This window comes from Homarus americanus, unplaced genomic scaffold, assembly GCF_018991925.1.
Source record: "Homarus americanus isolate GMGI-L3 unplaced genomic scaffold, GMGI_Hamer_2.0 scaffold40565, whole genome shotgun sequence".
NCBI classification, from domain to species: domain Eukaryota; kingdom Metazoa; phylum Arthropoda; class Malacostraca; order Decapoda; family Nephropidae; genus Homarus; species Homarus americanus.
Genome location: NW_024735503.1, coordinates 3,402,451 through 3,416,434, shown reverse-complemented (window position 1 = coordinate 3,416,434; position 13,984 = coordinate 3,402,451). Strand labels below are relative to the sequence as shown.

The window sequence follows — 13,984 nt, the reverse complement described above, 5'->3', positions numbered from 1 at the left end:
GCCATTAGCCAGGCTGCCAATACTGCAGGCAACCGACGTTAATGAGCTGCCAGCAGTATCTGGCTACCCATTGTGGGCTGCTTAACGGTATCCAGGCTACCCATTGTGGAAACGCCCAGCAGTATCAGGCTACTACATTGTGGGCTGCCAGCAGTATCAGGCTACCTACGTGCAAACACTTAGCAGTATCAGAGCTACCTACATTAATAGGCTGCCAGCAGTATCCAGGCTACCTGTTAATAGGCTGCCAACAGTATCAGGCTACCTACATTAATAGGCTGCCAACAGTACCAGGCTACTTTTATTACTAATAGGGTTGCCAACAACTTGCAGTCAACCTACATTGAGAGGCTACCAACATTACAAGGCTACCAATAACGACACACGCACACACACACACACACACACACACACACACACACACACACGCACACACACACACACACACACACACACACACACACACACACACACACACACACACACACACACACACACACACACACACACACACACACACACACACACACACACACACGCTGGAGCTTATACGTAAATAAGATATTACATAGACATAAACTATTTGCAATACGCAGAAATAAAAAGTAGTCATTCACACAGCAGGAATATCTTGGGGTAAAATGTTAAATAAATTCAGAAGTGAACCAAGATAACCTCACACAACGTTTGATCAGTATATAACTGCGCCCCTTCCCCCGCCAAATTTCTTATAACTGCGCCACTACGTGATATTTACAGCCACTACCGTAATGTGATAGTAGTTACTGTAATATTACAGCAGTTACCGCAATATTACAACAGTTACCGTAATATTACAGTAGTTAATACAATATTACAGCAGTTACCGCAATATTACAGAAGTTACCGTTATATGATACTAGCCACCACAATATTACTGCAGTTACCGAAATATTACAGTAGTTACTGCAATATTACAACTGTTACAGCAATATTACAGCAGTTACCGCAATATTACAACAGTTGCAGCAATATTACAGCAGTTACAGCAATATTACAGCCGTTACATTAATATTACCGTAGTTACCGCATTATTACAACTGTTACCGCAATATTACAGCAGTAACCGCAATATTACAGCAGTTACAGCAATATTACAGCTGTTATCGAAAGATTACAGTAGTTACCGCAATATTACAGTAGTTACTGCCATATTACAGCTGTTACCAAAATATTACAGCAGTTACCGCAATATTACAGCAGTTACAGCAATATTACAGCCGTTACCTGAAGATTACAGTAGTTACCGCATTATTACAGCAGTTACAACAATATTACAGCTATTACCGAAATATTACAGCAGTTACCATAATATTACAGCAGTTACCGCAATATTACAGCAGTTACCGCAATATTACAGCAGTTATCGTAATATTACAGGAGATACCGTGATATTACAGCAATTACCGTGATATTACAGCAGTTACCGCAATATTGCAGCAGTTACCGCGATATTACAACAGTTACCGTAATATTACAGCAGTTAATGCAACATTACAACAGTTACCGCAATATTACAGTAGTTAATACAATATTACAGCAGTTACCACAATATTACAGAAGTTACCATAATATGATAGTAGCCACCACAATATTACTGCAGTTACCGAAAGATTACAGTAGTTACCGCAATATTACAGCAGTTACAGCAATATTACAGCTGTTACCGTAATATTACAGCAGTTACGGTAATATTACAGCAGTTACCGCAATATTCCAGCAGTTACCGCAATATTACAGCAGTTACTGCAATATTACAGCAGTTACCGTAATATTACAGCAGTTACCGCAATATTACAACAGTTACTGCAATGCTACAGCAGTTACCGCAATATTACTGCAGATACTGCAATGTTACAGCAGTTACCGCAACATTACTGCAATATTACAGCAGTTACCGCAATATTACAGCAGTTACAGCAATTATCTCAATATTACAGCAGTTACCCCAATATTACAGCAGTTACCGCAATATTACAGCAGTTACAGCAATATTACAGCAGTTACAGCAATATTACAGCAGTTATCCCAATATTACAACACCTGCTGTATTTAAGCTCTTATATTAACCGTGTGTGAGGTACGGGTTGGTGTTGTAACAGTAAGTAAAGATATATTTTTGTTATATATGACAGTATATAACGAGGGATCATTATTATGTGACGGATATTTATTTATCGTCAAAATGAAAAAAAAAATGTATTTGTTGCCATGACGCTATTCTTTACCCATATCGGATTTATTATTTAATATTTGAAGGATAATTTTGGTTCCATGAGAGATTTTTTCGAAATATATTTGCGATGTATTTTGTAATTTACAATAATTTATTTGGTCTGCATTTCCTTGGCGATTGGTACTGTTAATATTGAGATTATGAGGACGTAGGTACATAAAAATGTCATGATAAATAAACCTAAAAGCCATGATAAACATTGCTGTTTGAGGCGGGGAAAGTGAACACAAAACACAGAAGAACAATTTTGAGACCAAATCTTGAACGCACTGCTCATTCTTTTCGGAATGAATATTTTTCTTGGCTCAAACAAGGAATTCACTCAGGACGGTGATCCTTTGAGCCAAACTTAGGTGTGTTGGTCTCCCGTCTGTTACATTCCTCCAACACACGCTTTGTCTCGTCCCTTTATCTGTGGGTAACATGAGTCGGTAACCGGGGTTATGGCCTTGTGTGGTCTGCTGCATATTGCCCTAGGTTTATTACGAGGGAGTGGCCACACAGACACCAGCAACGGGACTCCATGGCTGTCTGGTGTGGCCACGGGACCCTGAGAAGTCTGTGAACAGGGGACCTAACATGTTTGTGGCCAGTGACGCTGTGAGGTACGTGTCCACAGACACTCACACATCCAGCACGTGGTTGAGGTAGGCGATGTAGCAGATGGCCAGGCGGAGAATCTCTATCTTGGAGAGCTTCTTGTCCGGCGGCAGCGTGGGTAGCAGCTTACGCAACTCCGCGAAGGCCACATTGAAGGCCTCCACCCTGAGGCGTTCTCGGCTGGCGTGCGCTGTGCGGTACTTGAGGGTAGCCCGCCTCCGTCTCCTCCTCTCTTCCTTGGTCATGGCCAGAACGTGTTCCCTCTCCCTAGAAAACCAACACGCGGTTAAGATCAACACTTGGGCCCGAGTACTAATGGTCTCCTAGTCCTAATGGGCCCCAGTCCTTATGGGCCCCAATACTAATAGGTACAGATCTAGTAATCTAACGAATTCAAGCAGAGAAGGACGGCAGTTGAGTCTAGTCCCTCACTATCTGCAAGGGGGCCATGAACATTACCTGTCAGTTGGTTAGGTTAAAGTTAGGTTAGGTTAGGTTAAAGTTAGGTAAGGTTAGGGTTAGTTTAGGTTGAGGTTACGTAAGGTTAAGCATAAATAAGGAGAAGAAAAGGTTAGGTTAGATTAAATCTAACAAAATCTTAGGTTAAGTTAACTTTGGTTAGCTTAAATCAGCTCAAGGTAGGTTAAGTCAAAGTATAATGAGTTACGATTGAATACAATAATATTATTTATACAATTATATCCAGACTGTCACACGGGTACACTGGTGGCTGTCGCCTGATTTCTATACACACAAGGCTACTGAACAGACAATGTATAGGATGTTTACAAAGTCCCACGATCTTTAAAAAAATATTTCATGTTTATAAAGTCCTTGATGTTTGTGTTTATTCTCGTCCCTTGAGAAAGCTACGCGTCCGTGACTGTTATTAAGCGTACTCCATCATCTTATGTACACAAGGCACGATCCTGATGCGTTCGTTACAATTCCGCTTAAAGTCCTTAAATTACAACTGACATAATGTAAGGACAGTTATGTTGAGCACATACAGTACCTCAATGGAATCTAAAACACAAATATAATAGGATTCTGTAAACACTGTAGTATAGCTCGTCATTCTTTACCGGGGAACTGTAATGCTCACAACATTACTTAAGACTTGTCTGAGTTGGGCAGAGAACAAAGAGGACTCACGACCTATTTGGGTTTACTTAACGTGGGCAGCAAAGGAACGTGACCTACCTTGACCTCTTGCTGGTGGCGGCGTTTGAGTCAGCGAGGACAAAGGTTGGGTCGTTTTCGATATCCGACGGCCTGTTATCGTGCTTCAGGTGTCCTCTTGTGTCTTCACGGTGACCCGCTGACCCCTCGTGTGTTCTGAGGTCGGTGCGGAGGTCACGGCGGACGAGGTCAGCTCGTAGTTCGACGGGCAGGAGGTCGGCTCTGAGGTCAGGCCTAGAGGTATAGTCAGGCGTTGGTCGGTAGTCCAAACAACGACTCAGCTCTGACCTGTCCGGGAGATGTGACGTCACTAATTGCACTCGTCTTCTACCATTACTATAATTACAGGACCTGGGTCATTAAAGCACCAAACACGGATCTCGGTTTCAGTTGGGTAACCTACGAGTCGCCGCCCGCCTCTAGCCAAAATACACGCCGAATATTCCATAACTAGCTCAAGGAAATATTCATTCATTCATATATTAATAGAATTGTGAACAAATTAAAATACTAAAACCAAAAGAAAAAATCATATACACTTACATAATACATCCTAAGGAAGCACCGGGGCTGTATCTCACTGTGGTGCTTCTTCAGACTCGGAAGCGTAGATCATACAGTGTTGCCATATTAAAAAATATTTAGGCCAACTGTATGGTGAATTTAACGAAATTAAGGAATTGTGGTTATCAAATTTATCAGTGGGTTATGGGAATATTAATATGACTTAATATACTGTAAATTACAAGTAATTACAAAGATAATTAATGTTTGGTAAAATCAGGGCTGCTTCTTGTAGGAATCTTTCATGGACAATTCTAACAACACGTGTGGTGGACGGCTGTCAGAAATGGGTACTTGACTCACCTTAGCGGGTACTTGACTCACCTAGATAGTTCGTGCTTGACTTGGAGGTCAGGACGTGGGGCAGCGTGAAGGGCAGCGACCCGGAGCTCAGGGGGGGCCAGCAGGCGGGGGTCACCCGAGGTCATGTAGCTGCACGCCGTGTAGTGACCCGCCAGCGGGAAGTCCATGTCCAATCTACGGGGAAGTCAAAGGTCAACTGAGGTGAAGATGAAGAGCTTCGAAGTTAACCTTGAGAATTATTATAGTAACATGGCTCTGATAGTTCTCATTAAAAATTGTACGAAATTAAGAGATATGTGTTGACGTGAGGAAAAACTACTTGGACTCACCTGTAAACACGAGTACAGGATTGTTTTCAGCTAATGAGGAAACTTGGTCACTCAGTACTGGACAGCTGTCTTTTGCATATAACGTACAATATTATGGGGTTCATGTCGGGGGTTGTAAGCTGACACAATAGTCATTTTCAGTGTGTGTGTGTGTGTGTGTGTGTGTGTGTGTGTGTGTGTGTGTGTGTAGACGTGAAAAGTTTGTCCATGGGATCAAAATTCAAAAATCGTGTCGCTTTTCCCAACCCAGGTGAATATTAGGCTGGGTTATATATGGGCAGATTACGTTAGGTTAGACTAAGTTTAGTCGTGCAGGTTAGGTTAGTGTAGTTTCGGTTAAGTTATAGGTTTGGTGATATCAGGTCAGGTCAGGTCTGGCTCAGGTATGGTAGGTTATGCGAAGAAGAATTGGGAGGAGTTGGTGGAAGCTCAGTGACCATATGCGGACGGCTGCCTTCATCACCTGGCGTCATCGTTATACCAGCATGATACAGTGTTTACCGTTATACGATGGTCTAGTAACTTAGGACGATGAATTAACCGATACACGGAAGGCAGTAATGATGAAATGAAGAAACTCATAGCATTAGGCTTCAAAATATTGTAATGTTTATTGTATTAATGATGCAGTTGACGTGTTTGACACACCAGAGAGTTCTCATGCAATGTATTTTTTTTATATCCATCGATGGTGATTTATCTATAGAATGTTTCTGTCTGATGTACGAATGTCTGTACAGAACAAGGTAATTCATCTGGGTAGTTGGGGAGTCACAGCCAAGTATTTACTATCGCAAAAATGTAAAGTCAACCCAAATCAAATAATAATGTATCTTCTACTTCATAAGGAATACCGGTGCAAAGATACTTTTAAATACTTTGTTTCTGATGTGTACTGTAAATGCCGTGTGGTCATTGCTGATTTGCGATAACTCACGACGCCCTCACTATACCACCAACTGAATGGTTCTGGCTCGACATGACGAATATCTTTATTTACCTCCATTGGGGAGCTTGAGTTATTCTAACTCATTGGCTGTTCGTTTAAATTTTAACAAAAAAATTAAATAAAATATAAATAATATTGATGAGACAGAAAGGCAGAGCGTTTATTATAGTACTATGGAATAATAAAGTGTGATCAAAGAGAAAATATATTATGTTAATCATTATTACACATCTAAAACAACAAAACATGGGTATTGACAAAAACATTGTTGCTGCCTCGTAACCGGGGGTATAAGAACATAAGAATGGAGGAAACTGCAGCGGGCCTATTGGCCCATACTGGGCAGTCCCATTTACACCCAACCTCTATTGCTCATATATCCATCCAACCTATGTTTGAAGCTATCCAGCGTATTCGAGTTAATGATGATATTTGGTAACTTGTTCCACTCATCCACTACTCTATTCCGAACCAATGTTTACCTATTTCGCGCCCAAATCTAAATTTGTCTAATTTAAAACCACTGTTACGAGTTCGCTCCTGGTTGGTTAGTTTGAGTACCTTTGTAATGTCCCCTTTGTTCAGCCATGACTTCCATTTATACACCTCGATCATATCGCCCCTCACTCTACGTCTCTCGAGGGAGTGCAAATTAAGAAGCTTTAACCTGTCTCTGTACTCAAGGTTCCTAATGCCTGGGATTAGTCTTGTCATTTTCCTCTGAATTCTTTCCAAGGATTCTGTATCCATTCTGTAATATAGAGAGTGGTAGTAACTCTCGACAGGAGCTGCCATGCACAGGCCAACCGGCCTATTGCAGACTCCTTATTTTCTTATGTTCTTATGTTTAAGTGAGATCTCACAAGCGCAAGATATAGTTTTAGGATGACCTCTCTAGTCTTGTAACTAACACTCCTTTGTATGAACCTAAGTACTTTATTAGACTTGTTTCGAGCAAATACACTTTGTTTACTTGGCTAAAGATTCCTACTTATCATTACTCATAACTCTTTCTCGCAGTCGGATTTCTCAATAACATCGTTGTTCATCTGGTATCTGGTTTCCCTGTTTACATCTCCTATACTGCGTACTTTACATTTGTCCACATTGAATCTCATCTGCCATTCTTCCGACCATTCGAAAAATTTGTTTAGATCTTCCTGTAGTTTTGCAGAGTCATCGTCAGAATTAATTACACGCCCTATTTTAGTGTCATCAGCAAATTTACTTATGTTGCTGTCTACGCCAATATCTATGTCGTTTATGTATATAATAAATAATAATTGTCCGAGCACTGAGCCATGGGGGAACTCCACTAGTGACGTTGCTCCAATGGGATTTTGTGCCGTTAATGCTCACTCGCTGTTTCCTGTCCTGTAACCACGCCCTAATCCATTTTAGAATATCTCCTTTGATGCCATGAGCCTACACTTTTCTTATTAGTCTTTCGTGGGGGACTCTGTCGAAGGCTTTGCTAAAGTCGAGATATACCACATCATAATTGTGCTCCTCGTCCTCTGATTCGAAAACAGATGAAAAGAATGTTAAGAGATTAGTTAGACATGAATGCCCGCTTCTGAAGACATGTTGGGAATCATTGATCAACTTGTGCTTCTCCAGGTGATTTCGAATAGAGTTTGAAATGATTGCTTCCAGTAATTTGCCTACAATTGATGTTAGACTGATTGGTCGGTAGTTAGAGGATAGTGATCTATCTCCCTTCTTGAAAATCAGTATTACATTCGCTATCCTCTAGGATTCTGGTACTACACCCGTTTTTACGGACATGTTAAACAACTTTGCTAAGGGCATACTAAGCTCTTCCTTACATTCCTTTAATACTCTGGCAAATATCTCGTCGGGACCTGGTGACTTATTAGGCATTAGTTTGTCTATTTGCTTACTAACATCGTTACTAGTCACTACTATCTCGCTTAATTTATTTTCTTCGCTATCTCTGTATAGAGTCACTGCCACGGGTGTCATGTTTAAATTTTCGGTGGTGAAAACTGTTGACAAATATTTATTCAGATTAATGCTCATTTCTCCGTCATTATCAGTTAGCTCACCGGTATCTGACTGTAATGGTCCAATCTTTTCTCATGTTTTAGTTTGATACATTTGATGGAATTCCTTGGGGTTAGCCTTCGCCTCCCTTGCTATCTTCAGTTCATTATTCCTCTTTGCTTTTCTTATCTCAGTCTTAACCCTATCGGCCAATACCTTATAATAATCTCGGAGGTAGACTTCACCACGATTTATTCTCCTACCTATAGCCTTCCTTTGTCCAATAATATTCTTTTAATAATTATTTATCCATTTAGGGTCATTGTTGTTTGATCTGAGTTTTCTGTATGGTATGTTCTGCCTTTGTACATTAAGTAACTCATTATTTAAATTGTTGTGGAACTCGGCAACCTCAGATCTTGTTACCAGGTCTCTCGGTAAGGTGAGGTCGCCCTCTGTGGGTACACTGTGAGAGGTCACCTCATGTGAGGTCATGTAGTTCACCCCCAAGCGTGATACCCCTTCTCTCAGCTGCCTCTTCAAACTATCAAATTTTGCCCTTCTGAAATCTGGGACTTTAGTGGAATTTTCCTTGCGGCTGCCCTGAAATTCTAACTGGAATTTATTTCTTTGTGATCGCTGTTAGCAAGTTCGTTCCATACCTCGACATTATTAATGAGGTTTTCTCTGTTTGACAACTAAATCGAGTATATAATTACCCCGGGTGGGTTCGGTATATGTACCCCAGGTTAAGAACTGCTGCTAAAGGAGGAAGGATCACTCCATTGGGTGAACTCTTTCACCCCCGATTGTGGCGCTTCTAAATATAAATAATAGTTGGCCACCAGAGATTAAAGGGAGGGAGACGCACATTTCGGCGAATGCATTGTTTTATTTTCTTGTGCACATTATTTTAAGTTACAATGATATATAACTACTGTGCAGCTATAAATGGTTCCGACATCACCAAAAGGAACATCAACCTGTCTTTCTTTAGAGTACAGAAGGCTCCAGAGAGGAGTCGTAAACCTACAGTACTTCTGGCAATCTTAACCGCTCATTAGTTATTATGAGATCTTTCTTTATCTAAGGCATTACTACTAATCACTATCCACTCTTCAGAAGTGCTCGTGAACATCAGAGCAGTAATGAGATAAATAAGGTATAGATTCCGATTTTTTTTGCCTATCTAGTTTCACGAAATAAATGATAATAATATATATATATAATAATAATAATAATAATAATAATAATAATAATAGTAATAATAATAATAATAATAATAATAATTATTATTATTATTATTTAAACATCGAATAATGTCGCCTGATCTTCACACTTTGTTCACTGTAGAAGCCTGTTCATAAAACCTCCAGTATTAAATTTCCAAGATCACATTGGTTGTGCCACGTTGGAAACACCGCTTGTCTGGCCCTGTGAACACCAGAGGTTGCTGACCTAAGGGCTCTGCTGGAAACAAACCTCTCATGACTTTGTCAGTTGTCCTTGGTCAGATTGAGTGAATATATTGTGTTGTGTAGTTATGAAGCTGTGCTGTACATTAGTTTTGTGAACAGGTAGTGTTACTGCCACTTGTAATAACAGGGATTTTCTTTATATCACTGCAAAAATAGTAGCTTATTCAGAACAACTACAGTAACGTGCATTGATTAATTATCTCTGATATTCTTTTCATGTTAGATGGTGCAAAACTGCAGCTACCACCATCGCTTTTATTGAAAAATCGAAGGGAGTAATAACCTTATATTAAGCAGGCAAATATTCTATAAACTTGGATGTCAATAACCTACAGACTACATATAATATTTTGTTTGTGAATAATCTGGTGTTATCACATAATATTATGTTAGGCGGCACCACAGTCGGGGCAAATTTAACGTTGAGTGAGTCATCCTTCTGTAATATAGACTCTGCACTGGCGCTTCAGCTGATGCCGCCGTCCGCCATTTTGGATCTCAAATGATCTTGGACACCCGCCCACTGACCAGTCACTGTCTAGTGATTAAAATTAATGCTGTTTTTTGAGTTAAATATGAATGAACTATAAAATAATGAATGATACAACACATGGGTTTTTATATAAAGCCAGGATAAATATGTACTGCAGGTGTCCACTGTGACAGAGTACACTTATTGTATACGGACTGCTCTTTTAGTGACGCAGGACAGTGCCTGACCCACATCACCGAAAGAACTCATCTTCGCAGTCTCTTTAGGTCACTGTGTGGAAACCTATGTATCAATATCAGAGAGAGAGAAAGTTGAGAATCTTGTAGAATATTTTCATACTAAAATATGAGTCGTCAGATCTAATTGTGGGAGCACTTCATTAAACTACTTGTAATGTATCTAACTAAACTAACCAAGCCAATCTCTATCCTACTAAAGGCGGCGTCACACTAACATTTCTATTTGCAACTTTTTCATTACTGTCGACTTTTTTCACGAATCGTCAGCTGTTTGTCAAACAGTACAGACCGTCTGCACTGACGACTCGTAAGACAACTTACCAAAGTCAACTCAAGATCTACAATTGATACTACAAGTAGTTATACAGAAAATTACTTAAAATATAAAACTTGAATTATTATGAAATAATTATTACTCTCCTTCCCAAGATGACTCATTATTATGATTGATTTCGTGATTTTAAAATGGTAAGAAAATGCTGTTTGTTGTTTACATTTCGACCACGCGGGAACAATGTGACGGAGCCAACAGACAATATAATTTCCCAAGTAAGGACACGCTTCTCCGAGGATTTCTTGGTGGACCAGATAATGCGACGCCGCTGTCTCTGGGATCACCAGGTCTCCTCATACACCAAAAAAGGCATAGAATTGCTGTGCTTTCTTCGTTAGTTGGATCCATCTTGTTTGTTGACAGTTGTCGAACGAGGGAAACTGGCGAGTTGGTTCTAAACGCCTGTGTGACAGTGCACAACAAAAAGTTTGACGATTTTCTGAAAGTTGGCAAAAAAAAAGTTGAACGAATGTCAGTGTGACGTCGCCCTTAATAGATCTTATCTTTTATTTGTCTTTTTTATCCATGCTCGATACATCCGGGCCGCATCACCAAGGTAGCGCCTGAAGACACCTGTACCACCAAAGAAATAAAAACTGAGTCATAACGCAACACCTTAATTATTGGCTTAGTGATTCGCTACTTGTCGTGTACAGTGTATCCACAATCAATCACGGCTGAAATACTCCCCGGATTTCCCTGAAAACATTGTTTACGATAAGAGCCTCTTACTATTAGGCAACATATCATAACCAACTACTGTACTGGTAACTTCTTAACCTAACCTAACCTAACCTATAAATACTTCTGGTTACCCCGGTAATAAAAAAGTATATTGTATAATGATTTATGTGTTCTCCCTGATCCAAAGGTGCCACCGCGCTGCTCAACCCAAGTTACTGTTAACGCGCGCGGTGGTCAGGTCTGGGCGGGGAACATGGCTGCAGTGGAGCCAAGACAATAATGTCTACAGCATGGCCTTAACCACCACCTATCTGTCTCCCACCACCATCTGTCACCCACCACCATCTGTCTGTCTCCTCACTACCTGTCTGTCTCCCACCACCACCTGTCTTTCTCCTACCACCACCTGTCACCCACCACCATCTGTCTGTTTCCCACCACCACCTGTCTGTCTCCTACCACCACCTGTCTGTCTCCTACCACCACATGTCTGTCTCTCCTACCACCATCTGTCTGTCTCCTCACCATCTGTCTGTCTCTCCTACCACCTCCTGTCTGTCTCCTACCACCACATGTCTGTCTCCCACCACCATCTGTCTCCTCACTACCTGTCTGTCTCCCACCACCACCTGTCTTTCTCCTACCACCACCTGTCACCCACCACCATCTGTCTGTTTCCCACCACCACCTGTCTGTCTCCTACCACCACCTGTCTGTCTCCTACCACCACATGTCTGTCTCTCCTACCACCATCTGTCTGTCTCCTCACCATCTGTCTGTCTCTCCTACCACCTCCTGTCTGTCTCCTACCACCACATGTCTGTCTCTCCTATCACCATCTGTCTGTCTCCTCACCACATGTCTGTCTATCTCCTCATCACACGTCTGTCTCTCCCACCACCACCTGTCTGTCACCCATTATCACCTACTTATCTCCCACCACCACCTGTCTGACTCACCTACCTGTCTCCCACCACCACCTGCTACTCACCTGGTACATACAGGAGCGAGTCAGTCACCCTTCAGAGTCATGGTCGGCCTGTTCAGGGCTCTCCAGCTTCTGTCACTCTCACCCTCCTCCTTCTCCTCCTCTCACTCCCAACTCATTCCTTCAATGCTCCATATGTCTGGGGTTTTAGGAAACACTAGGAACACCGATTCACTCCGTGTGTCTTTTGAGTTAGATGGTGTTGGTGTTTCACCTGTAAGGTAAACAAGGTAGTTATACTCCTCCGTTGATGTACAGGCTTGTCCCACTAGTTCGATTGTCCACTGGCCTGACTTGGTGCCTGTGTAAATAAGAGCCTTGTCCTCCCGATGACCAATTTCACAAGCGATTTCACCCCCAAGTTTGTTTTGATTCTGTCCGTCACACTAAATTGGCGGAACCGACTGGAGATGAGAGTCAGCATCCCTGCAGCTTCCCCGTCAGCTCCGCCCCTTCTTCTCTGAGGGCCACGCCCAATGGGCTAACACCGCAGAGGCTATTGGTTGCCGAGAGAGATCAGGCACAGTTGATTGGCTGGTGGGCTGGGTCGTCGCGCACAGTAGGCCCTAGCAGCACTACGACTGGCCGATGCAATCTGGGACGTCCGGTGCTCCTCTGTAAACCGACCACTTATTGGTTTACACATCGCTGCATGCGATCTTAAACTCCGTGTAATTGGTCGAAACTCCCAAGATTTATGGATCCTGCATCACGGCAGATTTGCCTCGAGCCGAGTCCTCAATTAGATGGAGTTTTCCCCCGTACAGTACGAAACAAAACCCTCCCATCGTGTGAGTGACGACGCAGCAGTGTGGATGCGTGTGTGAAGGTGGAGTCAAAATCTTTTACGGCTATCACCTTCCTTCCTTCCTTCCTTCCTTCCTTCCTTCCTTCCTTCCTTCCTTCACTACATGATGCGGAAATGTTCAGAGAGAGACTTGTAAACAAACAGTTGAAGGCAGGAGCAGCAGCACCCACGTCCTTCCCTTGGGTATTGATCCACAGGGAGGTGATGGCGCCTCCCTTCTCCCAGCAACGGGGCAAGGCCAAGTATCCCACTTGAAAAAAAAAAACCTCCCCCTCCTCCTCTCTGGATAAAAATTTCACCAGACAAATCAACTGGTAAATATCACACCAGACAAAAATTCCAAGTGGACAAAAAACATCACATGTTGTGTTGAGCCACTCGTCGAGAGGTTGAGCCATTACCTTATGAAACACCGCTGTAAAGTTTTCTCATAATCCCTACCACGTTCTTTACAATCAGCATAAGACGTGTTAGAATCAGTACAGGACGTGTTAGAACCACTGTAAGACGTGTGTTAGAATTAATATAAGACGTGTCATAATCAGTACAGGACGTGTTAGAATCACTGTAAGACGTGTGTTAGAATTAATATAAGACGTGTCATAATCAGTACAGGACGTGTTAGAATCACTATAAGACGTGTGTTAGAATCACTATAAGACTTGTTAGAACCACTATAAGACGTGTGTTAGAATCACTATAAGACTTGTTAGAATCACTATAAGACGTGTGTTAGAATCACTATAAAACC

At 41.7% G+C, this 13,984-nt stretch overlaps 1 protein-coding gene across 1 annotated transcript; it reads right to left on the bottom strand.

The window, feature by feature from the left end:
• Positions 1–724: 724 nt before the first annotated feature.
• Positions 725–12,816, bottom strand: LOC121871213 (helix-loop-helix protein 1-like). The gene is made up of 4 exons (XM_042373405.1): positions 12,429–12,816; positions 4,946–5,098; positions 4,079–4,345; positions 725–3,142 (listed from the first exon to the last, which is right to left on the bottom strand). Exons 2-4 carry the CDS (start codon positions 5,089–5,091, stop codon positions 2,899–2,901), a joined length of 657 nt encoding a protein of 218 aa, XP_042229339.1. The 5' UTR covers positions 5,092–5,098; positions 12,429–12,816; the 3' UTR covers positions 725–2,898.
• Between the last annotated feature and the right edge of the window lie 1,168 nt (positions 12,817–13,984).